Genomic DNA, 17,644 nt, shown 5'->3' with positions numbered 1-17,644 from the left:
TTTGAATTTATGCATGTAGTTATATCCTTGTAGATAAATTATTCATTATTATTTTTTAAGATTTTAATTAAATAGTATTTATGATGTGAAAATATGATTTTTAAATTTGTATGTGTATGTATTGGTATATTATTTATATTTTATTCTATATTTGTTAAAAAGGAAATATGTATTGGGTTCAGGGAGGAAATATGTAAAAAGGGAGAAAAACAAAGTACAGAAAGAAAAAAATAAAAGAATAGAAATGATAAACAAAAAAAACATGTATTACTATTATATATATAAATTTACAGTACTATGCTTATATTTTTTAAGAATTAAATAAAGATTGTCTGACTAGATTTAATAAGTATGCTGTGTATCTGACAGCCCGATGCAGTTGGGCAGCTCAACTTTTTTTAATAAAGGTTTTCTCTGTCTATTCCAAAAACAGTGAGTAATGAAATCAACTTAAGCTTCCATTACGGTAATTCAAACTGGATAAGAGACCAGGAATCCTTATAGTTAGAATAAGAGGAGCTCACAGAGTTCTGAAGAAGAGAACTAATTCAGTTCAGTGAAGTTTGTTGAACATGCCATCCATTGCCCATTCGCAATTATAAGCGATTTCGAATCCCAACGCCCTGAAACAATACATCACATTATTGCAGAAAGCTGTTACTCTCATTGAAGCCTTAATGTAAAATAAGAGGTAATATTTTGGATTCTGAGGACATTTTCTTTCATTTTCTACCACACAAAAAGACTTCTCTTTCTTTGGTCATGAGGAACAACCATAAAGGTTTGGTCAGCTAGTAAACTTTAATTTTTACTTAAAAAATAAATAAAATAAAACAACAAACGAAAAGCAAGGTTTGTTTAACTACATACTTGGCTTGCAAGTATAGCATCTCGGATGTCCCCTACTCTTAACCTAACATGCCTGTGGAGCCTAATGTGCCCAAATCTGCATGTTTGCCACTCGCCGTAAATCAAAGTCTTGTACAAATCCTTGATAACTAAAGATTAACATTGAAAGACATGCTTAGTCCAAGTATTATAAGAAAATAAGTGTTGTATGAGAAGAGTAATAATAAAGTTAAGTAAGAGGAAAGAACAAATAATAAAAGACATATGAAAATATAGTTAGTAAATATATGTACAAAATTATTTAAAATAAAGTGATGGAAAAAATGGGAAATAAAGCATTGTGAGAAGAACACGGTCAGGGGTGCAGCCATCTTCTCATATTAATCTAGAGTTAACTATTTACAGCTCATCATGTAGGTACATATATGTTTTATAGTTGTATTTATTATTTTTCTCATACAGCCTTTATCTTCTTGTAATACTTAGACTATACATGTCTTCCAACACTATTTATGTATCTATAATGCCAGTTATTTTCTAATTATCCTCTTATTCATTATAATTGTTGTCTTGTGTCCTTAGTCCTGATAAAGGCTTGAAAATCTGGTCGAAACCTTGGGACTAACCAATAAGTTTTTATTTATTTGTGTTCTTGTTACAGACTGCACTCCCAATTATCTCATCCACTATTTTTATTATAAAAAAGAAAACCATCTCCTATAAATTTAACTTTCATTCTAGATTTTTTATCAGATATTTGTTAATTCAATTAACCAAACAAAAATCTATATTTAATTTTCTTTTTTTTATAATTAAATTATTATTTTTTGATCAGTTATATTTTTGATATAGATTCATGTTTTTATTTATACAGATCATGATAATATTTTCTTCTGTTAATATATATATTATCATAATTATTTTTTCTTTTAATTCAGTGAGCACAATTGCTATCATTTTCTTTTCTTTCTATTTTCTTTCTGTTTTTTTGTTTTTTTATCTTTTGTTCTTCTATTACTATACATATTGTATGCTAATATTTAATACCCTTAATATGCGGAAATTTGTATTCATTCTCTTCAATAAAATGAAACAAAACAATGCTAATTGAGCACAAGTGTGTAGATACAGCTTGTCATACCTGAGTTATACCAGCCAATCGATTTAACTCATCCACAAGCTTGAATTTGCCATAGTTTGGTAAACCACCTTTTAGTACAAGAGCCAGCAAGAAAAAAAGGCAGTTATCTCCCCCTATTTTTTATTACTTTAATGAAATCTATTTATTAATACTAATCGAAATTGATGGGTCGCCAAGTATATGTTAAGGAATAAAAAATGGCAGCTGTTTCAAAACATAAATTTTTCATTTAGAGCTCTCTATCTTTAAAACTACCAACAACATTAGAAAACCTAAGAGTGTATCATTTAAAGTAGAGTAAATTTGCTAAAATATTAGACCTAACAGAGCTATTTATGTTGAGCAGTATTTACGTTGAGCAGTATTTACGTTGAGCAATAGTTCTCGAGATATAGCTTTTTAAAAAGAAATATTTCATAAAAATTTACTGAAAGATTAGTGAATTTATTTTAAAATATCTATATCTCAAAAACAATTTGGCATACAGATGTCTATTAAAACTCAAATTAAAGATAGTTGAATGTACTATTAAGTAGTTCCTGAGGTTTATCTTTGGAAGAGTAGTACTTTTCATTATATTTGCTATAATAAATTGATTTATAGTTGTTCGAATAATAAGTTTGATTTAAGAAAAATTATATCTGAAGAACTATTCGACTACACAGGTGTGCCAGCACTCAAGTTAAAGCTAGTTAAATTTCCTACAAAATCTTTTATAACGTTTATCCTTGTACCAGAAGTAGTTTTTATGATATTTGACAAAATAAATTCACAAAATGTTAATTTTTAGCTGTTCGGATAAGATGTTTGATTTTGAAAAAAATATATCCCAAGAACTACATATGTATGGCAGCACTCAAAACTAAGGTAATTTAACTTACTATAAATTAATTTATGACATGTATCTTTATACAGGTAGTAGTTTTTATGATATTCTCATATGAATATAAATTTTGCACATGAAAATTTGTCGGAACAACTATGAATCAATTTATTTTTGCAAATATCATGAAAACTACTGTTCTTATGAAAATAAACATCCTAAACTACTTTATATTTTTTTTTATAAAGTTACTAATTAAACTAAGTTCACTAACAACTGATCTTTCAATACATTTTTTTATGAAATAATGTTTTTTAAAACACTCTCCTTTAAATGATGTTCTCTTAGCTTTTCTAGTGTTGTTGGTAATTTTAAAGATATAGAGCTCAGAATGAAAAATAATGTTTTTTTAAGGTTTTGAAACAACCGCCATTTTATATTCTCCCTACCTATACTGAGCAGACTCATCAATTTTGACTAGTAATTATTCATACTTTTCATTAAAGTAATCAAAATTTGAGGTAAAACAAGTGCCTTTTTTCTTCTCTTGCGCTCTTGTACTATTTATAGTCTTCCTCACAATAGCCACCAGGAGCACTCCTTATAGTACAAGAACCCAAGAGGAGAAAAAAAGCAGTTATCTCACCCCAATTTATGATTACTTTAATGAAAACTATATATAATTACTAGTCAAAATTGATGAGTCTGCCCAGTATAGGTAGGGGCAATAAAAATTGGCGGCTGTTTCAAAGGATTAAAAAAACTAATTTTTCATTCAGGGCTCTATATCTTAAAAAGTAGGAACAACACAAGAACATAAGAGAACTTCATTTAAAGAAGAGTAAATTTTCTAAAATATGAGGCCTAATAGAGTAATTTAGGTTAAATAGGTTTCGAGATGTAGCTTTTTAAAAATCAACATTTCATAAAAATGTTGTATGGGACGTGCTAAAAGATCAGTAGTTAGTGAATTTATTTTGAAAAATGTATATCTTACAAACCATTTGATGTACAGATGTCTATTAGCACTCAAATTAAAGCTAGTTTAATGAGCTATAAACTAGTTTATGATGTTTATCTCCGTAGGAGTAATAGTTTACATGAAATTTGCTAAAATAAATTGATTTACAGTTGTTCGGACAAATTTACATTTGCCAAATTTATATTCATATGTGAATATCATAAAAACTACTACCCCTACGAAGATACGTGTCATAAACTACTTTATAGTAAGTTAGATTTCCTTTATTTTGAGTGTTGGCAGACATATGTGCGTCTTATGGATCTAGAGATATATCTTTTTCAAAAATCCAACATTTTATACAAACAACTAGAAATTAACATTTTCCGAGTTTATTTTGTCAAATATCATAAAAACTACTACTCCTGCAAAGATAAACATTATTAACTTTTTTAAAGTAAATTTAACTAGCTTTGATTTGAGCGCTGGCCGACATCAGTACGTCCAGTGGTTTCTGAAATAAAGTTTTTCATAAATCAAAATTATTTTCCGAACCACTATAAATCAATTTATTTAAGCAAATATCATGAAAACTACTATTTCTACGAAGGTAAAGGTCGGGAACTTCTTTATAGTCCATTAAACTTGCTTTAATTTGAGTGCTAATAGACATCTGCACGTTACATAGTTCCTGAGATATAGATTTCTCAAAATAAATTAACTGACTACTAATCTTTCAGTAGATTTTAAAGAAATTTTGCTGTTTAAAAAGCTATATCTCGAGATATTGGACGTAAATAGCTGTATTGGGCTAATATTTCAGCAAATTTACTCTTCTTTAAATAATGTACTCTTAGATTTTTTAGTGTTGTTGGTAGTTTTTAAGATATACAGCTCCGAATGACAAATCAATTTCGAAACAGCCGCCATTTTTTATTCCCCCTACCTATACTTGACATACTCACCATTTTTGACTAGGAATTATATATAGTTTTCATTAAAGTAATCAAAATTTGGGGTAAAACAAGTGCCTTTTTTCTCCTCTTGCACTCTTGTACTATTTGTAGTCTTTCTTATAATGACCAGCAGGAGCGCTCCTTACTTTCTTATTCACAAGTAGCAGTTGAATAAAAGCAAAGTGTTATAACATACTTGAAGAAAGCTTCCGCAGGCTCATTTCCTACAACCACATTCAAGTGAACATCAATCTCCATTTCTCCAAGTTTTTTTGAGATAGCTTGTACGACCGCTTTGGCATAACCTTTTCTTCCTTCACTTTTAAGAGTTTGGACCTAAAAGGACATTTATTATTTTTTTAAACATATATGTATATATATATATATTATAGACTTAAAAAAAACTATTATTTTGTAGTGAATTTAAGATGGTACAAATCAAAATCCACTATCATTCTATAACTAGCGAAAGTTAGAGTTATGACGCACTGGGTCTGGCTTGATCGTTAATATTACAATCAAAGTCAGTTGACTAACTGTCCTTAACTGCCACGTTTAACTGTCATATATACACCTTCATAGTAAGCTGTCGCATCATATCAGCCCAAAAATCCCCCCGGACTCCAAAAACAAATTTGCCCAAGAATTTAAAATTGTACCATCCAGGCCCCTAAAATAATCCGTTTATTTTCCCCATCGTTTTGATGGATTTTAAAAAAATAAAATAAATCCCACTGAAAAAACAAACAAAAATTGTTCATAATATAAATTTTATGATGTGCTAAGCAGTTAATTGTTAACTTCTTCAAAACGTAAAACAAATAATACAGAATAACTTTATAGAAATGCTAAAGATGGGAGTTGAAACCCCGTTAAAAAATAATTTTCCGTATACAGGTTGTGTCAAGGTTAAATGACCAAATTGATAATATGAACTAAGGACCTCAAAAAAAAAAATTCTTCTGAAGATATATCTGCAAACACATTGTTTAGGAGATATTCACACCTAAAGATTTTCATTGTTATGAATTATTTACGTTATATGAAATAAATGAAACCAATTTATTTGTTCTTACTACTTTATTAATTAATTGTAAACCATATTTTCGGTATGGCCACTTAATCCTGAAACTCCCTTTATAAGATATATGGTGTATTAAATTTGCATTTATGTATTGTTTGCAAGAAATGTGTGGTAATAGCAGTTTGGTCAGATTTGTTAGGTTTTTTTTTTTGTAATAGAATTTTCCGCAGTTCTTTTCACAGGGAATTTCTCACACTATATAAGATTGTAGCTCTATTTTGTTTTTGTCTTTCGTAGTATATTGGTGTAAAATGGCCGTGTATGGGATCAAATTTATGGAAGAATCTAAAATAGATTTTTAAAAATAAATAATAATATATAAGAAGATGGTCAGGGTTGCGGTCAAAAGAGAAACAAAAACAGTTTACAACTATTTATTTTCCGACGTTTCGCCCCACTTTGTAGAGCTTCATCAGGGCTAAAAAGATACAAAAAAAAACCTGGAAATATTACAACAATAAGTAGATAAAGAGTATTAAAATTTATTTTTAATGCTTAAATTAAATTAATTTTTTAATACTCTTGATTTACTTTTACTTATTATTAGTTACTTCTTTTACAATCATTGTTATTATATCCTATATTGTATTAACTACCCTAACTATATTTTTTCAGTATATACGCGTATTATTAGTAATAGATATGTATCATTCTAATTTTACTTAGTTATTCCTAAATTAGAAAATTATTATAGTTATTATAATCATATTTCTGTATCTATCTCTTATTCTTTTTCATTTTTCGTCATATCTTATGACTACTTCCTGTATACGCGACATATTTGAAATATAAATATAGCCGTTAAACGGCTAGCCACCTCCTCCCCACTCCTCCACGCTTCCGCTTTATTGCCGCCTTCTGTTCAACCTTTACCTTTGAACAGGTAGGTGGTCCTGACTTGTTCTTTCCTCATTTATTATCATTTTAATATTATTATTATTTTTTTATTTATAATTATTCTTTCGAGACCTTTATTTAATCTCTATTTTTTTTTTTATGTACGTCTCCTGCACTTTTTTAACTGAATATTTTACGTATTTTTCTAAGTTTTCTTGTATCTTTTTAGCCCTGATGAAGCTCTACAAAGTGGGGCGAAACGTCGGAAAATAAATAGTTGTAAACTATTTTTGCTTCTCTTTTGATCGCAACCCTGACGATCTTCTTATATATAATTTTTTACGGTCAACTATATATACATATATATAAATAATAATAATTTACATCCTTATCTCCATTCTATCATAATACAACTACAGGGGCAGTATAGGACTCCAATGGGAGTGTAGGGCCGACGAAAAAAAAAAAAAAAAAAAAGTGGCCATGTTTTTGTTTTTATTACTGTTTAGGGTTTTTGATGTACTCTGTGAGAGTTTTGGTATGTAAGGTATTATATAATATCTATTACTGTTGGTTTCTTGGGATTTAGGTTATGTCAGTGTTAGTGTTTGCTTTAGTCATTGGCAAATTATTTTATTAGATGAAATTATTAAAGGTATACTACTTTATTTTCTGAAAGGAATATGGTCCGGGTGCGGTAAAAAAAAAACTCAAATAGTAGAAATATACTATTTTAATGAGTCAACGTTTCGCCCCACGTTGCAGGGCTTCTTCAGGGCTATTTTGATGGCAGTAAAAAAAAAAAAAAAAAAAAAATCGTTTCATTTTTTCATTCATCATTCATTTTTTTTGTTTTGACTGCCGTCAAAATAGCCCTGAAGAAACCCTGCAACGTGGGGCGAAACGTTGGCTCATTAAAATAGTATATTTCTACTATTTGAGTTTTTTTTGACCGCACCCGGACCATATTCCTTTCATCTTTACACACGGTCAATCAATAATCTTCCAGTACTTTATTTTCTGTTTTCTGGGGGATGTTAAATCACCTATGGAGAGAACTGCGGAAAATCCTATTATGGAACTTCGGAACAGTATCTCAAAAGAAAGTTTTTTTGTTTTTTTTAATCATTTATTTATTGATATTTACTTCTGTATAACATATATACAACAAGTAAATTTGCTGTAGGTGAGATAGTGACATGATACAAACATATAGAGAATATACCCATTGATAGAACTCCAATAACATTTCTAGAGGAGAAGATCCCGAGGCCATCTTCTTTTCAGACGCCCAGGAGGATTATTACGTAATGAAGGAGAAGCCAGGTTAGAAAAAAGTGGATTTGGGTGGTTGAGAGGTTTTTCATGGAAGGAAAGGTATAAAAGAAAGTTATATCAACAAAGTATAGTCGTATCTCTATAATAAAAAAAATATTACTTGTTTAATAGAAAATTAGAAAATTTGATTAAAAATAAAATAAAACACATTTAATATAAATGTAAGGTATGAATATATGAAATGTTATTTAAGCGTTAACACTCACAGCTCCAACTCCTCCGTAGAAGAAGTGAACTGCCCAAGACAGTAGATGATCTCCACGGAATACTCCTAGACCAAAATTGAACTCGAGCTGCCTTTCGATCATTGCTTGCGATCCGGGATAATTGTGTGGCCATTCTTTGTTCACAAGTTCTGCGTGTTCTCGATTTAGTTTTCTAATTTCCACTCCTTCAGGCAAACTATTAAAAAAAAATGATTGATTTTATGTCGTAATTTATCTATATCTGTCTTTCTATCTACGTCCTGAGTAACGGATCTGTTCAACAGGAATAAGTGGGGTATTATTAAAAGATACTGTGGGACAAGACGAAGGTTTACGACGAAGGGTAAATATGATTTGGTGGGATTTATTGGAATTTATTTTAATCCTCCAGTTTTGGCACCATTCTTCAAGGGTGGTGAAGTGGAATTGGAGGGATTGGGATACAATGTAAGGATCATTATTCACTGACAATAGGCATGTGTCATCGGCATACGTGGTGAGAATAGTGTTAGGATGTCAGCTGTAAAAACTGTATAGGATAGGACCAAGGATATTACCCTGAGGTACACCAGGAGACTGACGAAACAGGGATGAATAAGTGCTGTTGTTAAAGCCACTTCAAATCGACTATGTCTTTTTGTTGGAAGGCCTTAAAAATGAACAAAAAACAAACTGGCTCAGATTAAACATTTATTTGGCTCAATTTAAACATGGTAAAAAAAACAAACTAAAAACTAACATAAATAAAACATACAAGCAAAAATAAAAAGGCCTTTTAGATAAAAATAAAATTAGATAAATTATGAAAATTAAAATAAAATAAAATAAACTAATTTACAAATAAAAAAATTAAAAAATAATATGTAAAATAAATACTGTTCGACGGTTAATCCACTAAGTCAAAAGATTAATCCACTCCGATAGGTCAGAGGAAGATATTCTGCTTGTCGAGATGTGCAGGTAGAAGCTCCATTGCTAATTACTCCGCTGCAACTCTCAAACGGGTCCAAAGTTGGTGCAATGGCTTACAAACAGTCGATGTCCCAAAAGCTAAGATGGCTGGCTACACTGGCACTCATTGAGGGCAGACAGGGTCTAGTTGTTTTTATTAATTATACGAGCCGATTGATTAGCAACAACTCATATTGCACTCAAAGGGCCAGAAACGCAGAAAAGGTCTGGTTCCGAACTGTAATGACACACTAACTCACTAAAAATGTCCAAACTATTATCAACCAAACGCAGACAGGGCTGCTGAGGACGCTATCAGGACCACTAATTAGTCGCAACTGCCCATATTAAAGTCGAAACGCAGAAAAGGTCTGGTTTCGAATTGTAATAACGACTGAAACACTCAACAAATGTCCAAACTATTAAACTATAAACGCATACAGAGCTGCTGAGGACGCTATCAGGGCCACTAATTAGTCACAACTGCTAAAAAACAAAGATGGTCGGTCCGTAGCTAGGTGACGCAACAATGATCACCCCTAGCAACTGTCTCTATTACTCACTATTACAAACAAATATAATTTTACACATTTTTCTTTTCAAATAACTAAATATAAATAAAACAATACAAATAAAAATAAATGTAACTAAATTAAATACTAATAAAACTATATAACTAAAAATATAAAACTAAATACTAAAAATACTATTTACAACGTAATTATATTATGGCGTTAACAGCTGTTGTGATTTACTTGAAATAACCTGTCTGAGAGATAAGAACGGATAATGAGATAAAATATAGGGGGTAGGAATTTATGGATCTTGTATAGCAGTCCTGGGTGCCAGACTCGGTCAAAAGCCTGTTCTACATCAAGAAAGACTCCCGAGCAGTACATTCCGCGCTCCAATGAAGACGAGACTGCATCAACCATAGGATGGTATTGCTGGATAGTGGAGTGGGATGTTCATAATCCAAACTGGGATTATGTGGTTGGAATCTAGGATGGGGTACAGGCGTTTTAAGATAAGTTTCTCAAGGATTTTTCCCATGATAGGTAACAGAGAGATAGGACAGTAAGATGATGGGTGTTCTGGCGGCTTTCCAGGTTTGGGAATCATTTTGATTATGGATAATTTCCAAGGGTCAGGAAAATATGTGAATCTGAGTACAGCATTGTAGATGTTCCAAAAATTTAAAAATTAAAATTAACGAGCGAAACATATCCTACACTAATAGAAGAACAGCACCTTAAGGTTTTGGAAAATAAAGTATTTTGTAAAACATAGGTGAAAGCATTGCGGCGAATAATATGGGCATGTAAGGTTGTAGGGCTTAGTAACGAACGAATCCCGGTGCGGTCAAAATAAAACACAAATAAGTTGAAGTAACTTATTTAATCGTACCAACGTTTTGGCCAGATTTCTAGCCTTCATCAGGGCTAAGAACATAACAAGATAACAACCAATGATTACAGAAAATAAAATTTAAACAGAATGGCATAAAGTAAATAATTGTACAGAATGGAATCAATAAAAAAAAGTTATGAAAGAAGTGGAAAATAAAATGTATACATAGGTAATTGTAGGTAATTCTGGCCGAAACGTTGGCACGATAAAATAAGTTTCTTCAACTTATCAGTTTTATTTTGATCGCACCCCCCAACCATCTTCTCTTCGTATAAGTCATCCACGGTCAACTATTTCTCATGATTGTTAATAAACACTGAACGTAGATGGGAGGATTGTGTTAAGATTAATAGATTAGGGGTTTGGAGGTCTTCACTGGAAAGATATATGTAGAGAACGAGTTGGTTATCCTGGGCAAATACTAGTTATAAATAATTTGTCATGGAAACAATTATTAGATTGATATTTTTTTATTAATAAATAAAATTTTTATCAATGGCAATTTAGTAACAGTTTTATTTATAAATAACCCACTTCTAGTATCAGTATAGTAAATTAGTTAAAGAAATAAGTAATAGGCCTATATTTTAGCCAACGTTGTAATTGCGGTCAAGTCAAGTTTTTAGTGGTTAAGGGTAATTCAAAAGGTTTGCCAAACAATAATGATAGACTCAGGGCACCTCAAAATATGCATTTCCATAAAAAATTCGAATTAGAATTTAGTACGATTGCAATAATTTGCCTTACTGTATATTCCATTTATAGATAAGTCAAAGTAAAAAGTTGAAAGAAAACTTACTTAACTGTAATCTGCCTTGCAGTTTGCCATGGCATCCAATACATAATACCTCCAAGCACAGACCAACCTTTGCTATCGATTAAAGGTTTGGCAGCGAGGTAAGAGTTATTGGTCATACCAGAGAGCAAAGTCATTTTCTTAAAGGGTACGTTTAATGTAGTCGACACTAAGGCTTCTTCCATCGCTTGCCTAGCCTCTTCATCTTCGCAATAAATTGAACCTACAAAGTCCTCCTGAAATCAGATTAAATTATATATAAATTTAGTATAGGTCAATGTTACTAAAAAAAAGAAGTAAAATAAAAATTGATCTGAATAAAACTGGAGGTAAAATATTTGAAATTTGTGATCTGGATTCCAAATAACACAAAGCAAATTTCCAGAAATTCTCCATGACACTCCAGGTAAAAAAAAAATACTATAAGACTGGACACAATTTTGAGAAATAGATTTTCAATAATGCTTTCACTTTAATTTTTTTATTTATTGACATTTATAATAATATTTACATAAAATATATCTAGTTAGTATTTGATGTTAGATTATAATGGCGTGATACAATCATGTAGAGAAACTACCCATTGGTAGCAGTCTAATAATATTGTTACATTAGAAGGTGTTATGGTCATCTTCTTTTCAGGTACCTCGGAGGATTTTCAGGAATTGAAAAGAAAGCAAGGTTAGGAGGAAGGATTGATAACTTGTTCGTGCTGGATTCTTTACATATGGAATATTAAAGTGTTTATTGTTGATTTTAGTTGTAAAAAAGAAAGGAGCATTGAGGATTTTACGAGGGATTTTGGATTATAGGGATTGAATACAAAAGGAATTTGAAGGTTTAGTGAAGCCCCAAAGCTCAACTCCGTTTGTCCAAATAGATCTTATAGTCAGTAAGTGCTATAATAGTCGAAATCGACATGCAGTTTCTTGTCTTTTCATTCTTATGTGAGGATTCCAGGTTAGTCCAGATGTAGTCCAAGGTAGCGGATATGTTCGACAGGGGTAAGATTAACATTATTAAAGGAGAGTGTAGGGCAGTCGCTAGGTTTACGACGAAGGGTAAAGGTGATTTGGTGGGATTTATTATAATCCTCTAATTACGAAACCATTCTTCGAGAGCTGTGATATGGGATTGGAGAGTTTGGGATACAATTAAAGTGTTACTATTAACAGTGAGCACACATGTGTCATCGGCATACGTGGTGAGGATAGTGTTAGGATTGGTTGGGACATCAGCTGTATATACTGTGTAGAATAGGACCGAGGAAACTATCTTGAGGAAAATGTGGAGGTCTAGTTTTCATATTAAATGTTAAAAAGAAATGTAAGATCTAGTAATATACTGTAGGAATCTTTGAAAAGGGTAAATTCAACAAATAATTATCTATGAGGTACTTACCAATAAGAATTGTCTTATAGATAATTTCTATTTAACTAATTATAATTTGATTTTGTGGCAATATGTTATAATAACTTATTTTAAAATTGTTAAATAGAGATGCATCCGACGCTGCTGGACACCGAAAGCTTTAATATTCATAAATAAAAAAAAAAAAAATTCTATCTCTCTGAGGTAGCAAACCTTAATATATACTATACATTTTTAACTTATATTTTAAATTTATAAATAAAAAAAAATTTTTAGTTAATCAGATAAATTAATAAATAAATTATATATAAACTATCATATATGGTGATATATTTCTATAATAAATAATATATAAATAACTATATGCTAGTGCACGGAGTAACGCTGAACAATTGCAGGTTCTCCTTGATATTAGTGATTGTTAATTGAAAGATTGAAAATAACATTCAGTTATGTAATCAAAATATTGCACAAAAACGAAAATATATAAATATATAATTGTCAATTGCATAAATAATGTATATATATATATTGGATTAGTAGTGTTAAAATACTATTACTAGACTAACAGTTGTGCAAGGAGGTGATTAGATCAGAATTACGGTCGACCGCCAGATTTTTACCCAATTAAGGGTACCCTGTTTAAGAGGCTGAGAGCACTCCAGAACCCACAGGAGTTGACTAAGGGCTACAGTGTAACAGAAAACAATTTTCTGCCCAGCCGGATTGGAACTCGGATCCTTAGAGTTAGTAGCCACGCGCTTAGTAGTGTTACTGAAATTAAATGAAACAAATACATTTTTTAGCAATATTGTTTCTTTTGCTTAATTATTCTGAACTAAACAGAAACAAACAAGAGGTCTTCTTCTACAAGACAAAAAAAGTTAGAATTCCTTTTACTTGTTATTTTAATATAGAGCTCTCATAAATTATCTCAATTATTTGTATAATTTTGAAACAAATTGCCAAGGCCACGAAACTTCCCCCTGAAGGTCGGAAATTTGGTTAAATCTTCAGCAGCCTTGGTTGACTCCCAAATACCTTGAATTTCTTTTAAAATATCGTTTAACAGCTTCGTTAATGCTTTAGCACTTTTTTCGGGGGTTAACTCCGATATGCTTGAAGACAATGTTTTTTTTTAAAGGAAAAATAAATCTGAAAAATTTAGAAGAAATAAAATTTATATGATATCCACAAATCAAGATCTGACCGCCTGAGAACCCATGTTGCTTGTTACGGAATCCAATGTCAAAAGGAATTTCCCAAGGACAAAGTTCTGCTTGTTTCAATAATGAAATTAAATGAAAAATAGTTCATTATTGTTGAAATAGGCCCTTTAGAACAATTATTTGATAATTTCAATTTTAAAACATAAATAATTTTAGATACAAAGATAAAAAAAACAATAAAAAAAACTAATTGACTGAATACATAAAAATAAAACAAAAAGATAGTTACATCTGTACTATTATAATATCGAATTAGATTGGTAAGTAAAATATAATTAAATATGGGGTAATTAATTAAAGGGTTTTAAACAAGGGAAGGGTTGGTAAATGACGTATGTTAGAGGGAATGGAGTTCCAGTGATATGCAGCTCGGGTAAAGAATGATTTATCAAACGCAGCGGTTCGGTGAGGTGGAGGGTATATGTCAGATAAACGGGACCTGGCAGGATTGGATTGATAATTTGAATTGCAGGTTTTCTAGGATACAGGAGAGGTGCTAGTTCTATTTATTAGGAATAGAAAGGAAGCTATGAAATACTGGCATCGGGAGGATGGATAGAGCCACTTCAGCTCGGCGTAATACTGGGTTATGTGCGTATCTCTAAAATTCGAGATTATTCCAGAGTCCACCATATACCAGGAAGCCATAGTCAGAGTGGGAGATAAACAAAACTATAAACAAGAAGGGAAACTAAGAGTGGAAGAAGATAACGGATTCTATTTAATTGCGTTAGAGTAGCTATGGTTCGACGAGAAATGCAGTGTGATTTCCAGGGTAAAGTTTTTGACGTAAATAAATCATTTTTAGTATAAATGAGGTATAAAGATTTTATAATAAAGGAAACAATAAAGAAAATATAAAGAATCAAATATTTTAAACTAAACAAAAACACAAGAGAGGTCTTCAACAAAAAATAGTTTTATGATCGATTGTAAATTAATGAGTCCTGCCGAAGGATAAGAAAATAATGTCTATCTGACCTTAAGTTGAGGATGAAAGTCGTGTAGATGATAGCCGTAGGTTATTGACGGCTTAGCGACACAGTCTTAGATCGCACTCGTAAGCAGGCACAGTGCGATACATAAAACTAGTTGTTACGAGGCCTCATAGTACAAGAGCCGGGAAGGAATAAAGCCAGTTATCTCACTCCAATTTTTGATTACTTTAATTAAACTGTGTATGATTACTAGTCAAAACTGATGAGTCTGCCAAGTATAGGTGGGGCAAATAAAAAATAGCGGGTGTTTCAAAACCTTAAAAAAATGAACTTTTCATTCGGAGCTCTATATCTTGAAAAATACCAACAAAACTAGAAAGTCTAAAAAAACATTATTTAAAGGAGAGTAAATTTGCTGAAATGTGAGTCCTAATAGAGCTATTTGCGTCCAACCGTTCTCGAGATATTGCTTTTTAAAAAGCAATATTTCTTAAAAATCTACTGAAAGATTAGTAGTTAGTTAATTTATTTTGAGAAATCTATATCTCAAGAACTATGTGACGTACAGATGTCTATTAGCACTCAAATTAAAGCTAGTTTAATGAACTATAAAGAAGTTTATGACCTTTACCTTTGTAGGAATAGTAGTTTTCATGGTATTTGCTAAAGTAAATTGATTTATAGTTTGAGTTTCGAAAAAATTTATTTCAGAAACCATTAGACGTACAGATGTCTGCCAGCGACCAAATTAAAGCTAGTTAAATTTACAATAAAATAGTTTATAATGTTTATCTTTGTAGGAGCAGTAGTTTTTATGATATTTGGCCAAATAAATTTCTAGTTGTTCCTATAAAATATTTGATTTTTGAGAAAAATATATCTCTAGATCCATAAGACGAACATATGTTTGCTAGCACTCAAAATAAAGGAAATTTAACTTACTATAAAGTAGTTTATGACACTTATCTTCGTAGGGATAGTAGTTTTCGCATATGAATATAAATTTGGCAAATGAAAATTTGTCTGAACAACTATAAATTAATTTATTTTAGCAAATATCATGAAAACTACTAATCCTACGACGATAAACGTATTAAACATAGTCCATTAAACTAGCTTTAAATTGAGTGCTAACAGACATCTGTAGGTCAAATGGTTTTTGAGATAAAGATTTTTCAAAATAAATGAACTAACTACTGATCTTTCAGTACGTTCTGTACAACATTTTTATGAAATGTTGCTTTTTAAAAAGCTATATCTCGAAAACTATCGAACGTAAAAATCGGACTAATATTTCAGCAAATTTACTCTTCTTTAAATAATGTTCTTTTAGATTTTCTAGTGTTGGTAGTTGTAAAGATTTAGTGCTTCGAATGAAATATTATTGTTTGTTAAGATTTTGAAACAGCCGCCATTTTTTATTCCCCAGATCTATACTTGGCAGACTCATCAATTTTGACTAGTAATTATACGTAGTTTTCCCTAAAGTAATCGAAAATTGGGGTGAACTAACTGGACTAACTCTTGGGCTCTAGTACTAGTTGAAAATAATGGATTATTTCATTTATATTTAGTGTGTAATATATTTATGTTTAAAAAATATAAACATTTTCAATCTTCCAATATAAATAAAAAATAAAACGTTTACTTGCTTACACACTATAAATAAAACATACAAATAATCCATAAACACAAATATTAAATAAATTAAAACAATACTTTTTTTATAGCAGTAACAAAATTTTATTAAAAGTATGTGCTTATTTCTTTCTTACTCCATCAATAAGGAAGAATAATACACCAAGCCTGAAGTCTCCCTCTGGGGCCAAAAAAGAAATCTGAAGACCAGGAATTGTCTTTTTGTATCTGAGAAGCGTACGGACGTATTCGTAGGCCTAAACAAAAAATATCAAAACCAATAATAATTTAAAATGTTAATTTTTTACTCTATCTCTGTTAAAAATACTTATGGGTTGGACAGTAACTCATAATTGTATTCAATAAAAATGTAAACAAAGAAAATATAATATGATGCGTTACAGATTGCAGCCAGGTCTGTGCACGACTCTTTACTATAGTCTATTCGATTTTATTTGATCGACTAGACAACATTCAACATATCAGGATAGAATAATTAAAAACAAAACTTTTGCTTGATGAATTAACATGTAACTTTAAAAGTGAGGAGAAGATTGGGGTGCGATAAGTGAGGTACACAAAAAAATAAAAACTTATTTATTAGTGCCAACGTTTCGGGCAGAATTGCATGCCTTTATCATGGCTAAGAATAAAAAAAAGATAACAACCAATGAATAAAAGGATGTACAGAATGATTAGAGAATAACTAACATTAAAGATATCATAATAGTGTTGAAAACATGTATGTATAATCAGTCCCGGTCTGCATAAATTTTGTGGTGTCTGAACATTTTAGTAGATTGTGAATACGATTCACTCCTTTCATGTATACCATTGTGAGGATCAGTTTAATCAAGTTTTGATTACTGCCTGCATTATAGAGCTCGTCTACACGTAGGCCCACAAACTTTTGAACAATTTGGACTAGGAAACATCTCTCTGACTGATACTATTCTCTTTAGGACCCACCTCGTCTCTGACCTATCCGAGTCGTCAAACAGAATTTTATTTTATATATTTTGTAAATATGTTTATTCTTTTCATTTAATTTAATTTTATATATCTCATTAATTTTGTAAATATGTTTATTCTTTTCATTTAATTTAATTTTATATA

At 30.8% G+C, this 17,644-nt stretch overlaps 1 protein-coding gene across 1 annotated transcript in view; it reads right to left on the bottom strand.

The window, feature by feature from the left end:
- Positions 1 to 243: 243 nt before the first annotated feature.
- The window catches only part of LOC106692838 (uncharacterized), a 30,130-nt gene continuing 12,729 nt past the window's right edge, over positions 244 to 17,644 (bottom strand). The window contains exons 3-7 of the mRNA XM_014439038.2: positions 16,666 to 16,785; positions 11,356 to 11,588; positions 8,196 to 8,391; positions 4,927 to 5,066; positions 244 to 623 (exon numbers count right to left, since the gene is read on the bottom strand). Coding sequence (XP_014294524.1) covers positions 554 to 623; positions 4,927 to 5,066; positions 8,196 to 8,391; positions 11,356 to 11,588; positions 16,666 to 16,785 — 759 coding nt within the window. The 3' untranslated portion in view covers positions 244 to 553. The remainder of the gene's footprint in view (positions 624 to 4,926; positions 5,067 to 8,195; positions 8,392 to 11,355; positions 11,589 to 16,665; positions 16,786 to 17,644) is intronic.

Source organism: Halyomorpha halys, unplaced genomic scaffold (genome assembly GCF_000696795.3).
Source record: "Halyomorpha halys isolate HHAL.00 unplaced genomic scaffold, Hhal_1.1 Scaffold73.1, whole genome shotgun sequence".
In the NCBI taxonomy this organism is placed as follows: Eukaryota; Metazoa; Arthropoda; class Insecta; order Hemiptera; family Pentatomidae; genus Halyomorpha; species Halyomorpha halys.
The sequence above is the reverse complement of the archived record's forward strand: the minus strand, read 5'-3'. Positions and strand labels throughout refer to the sequence as shown.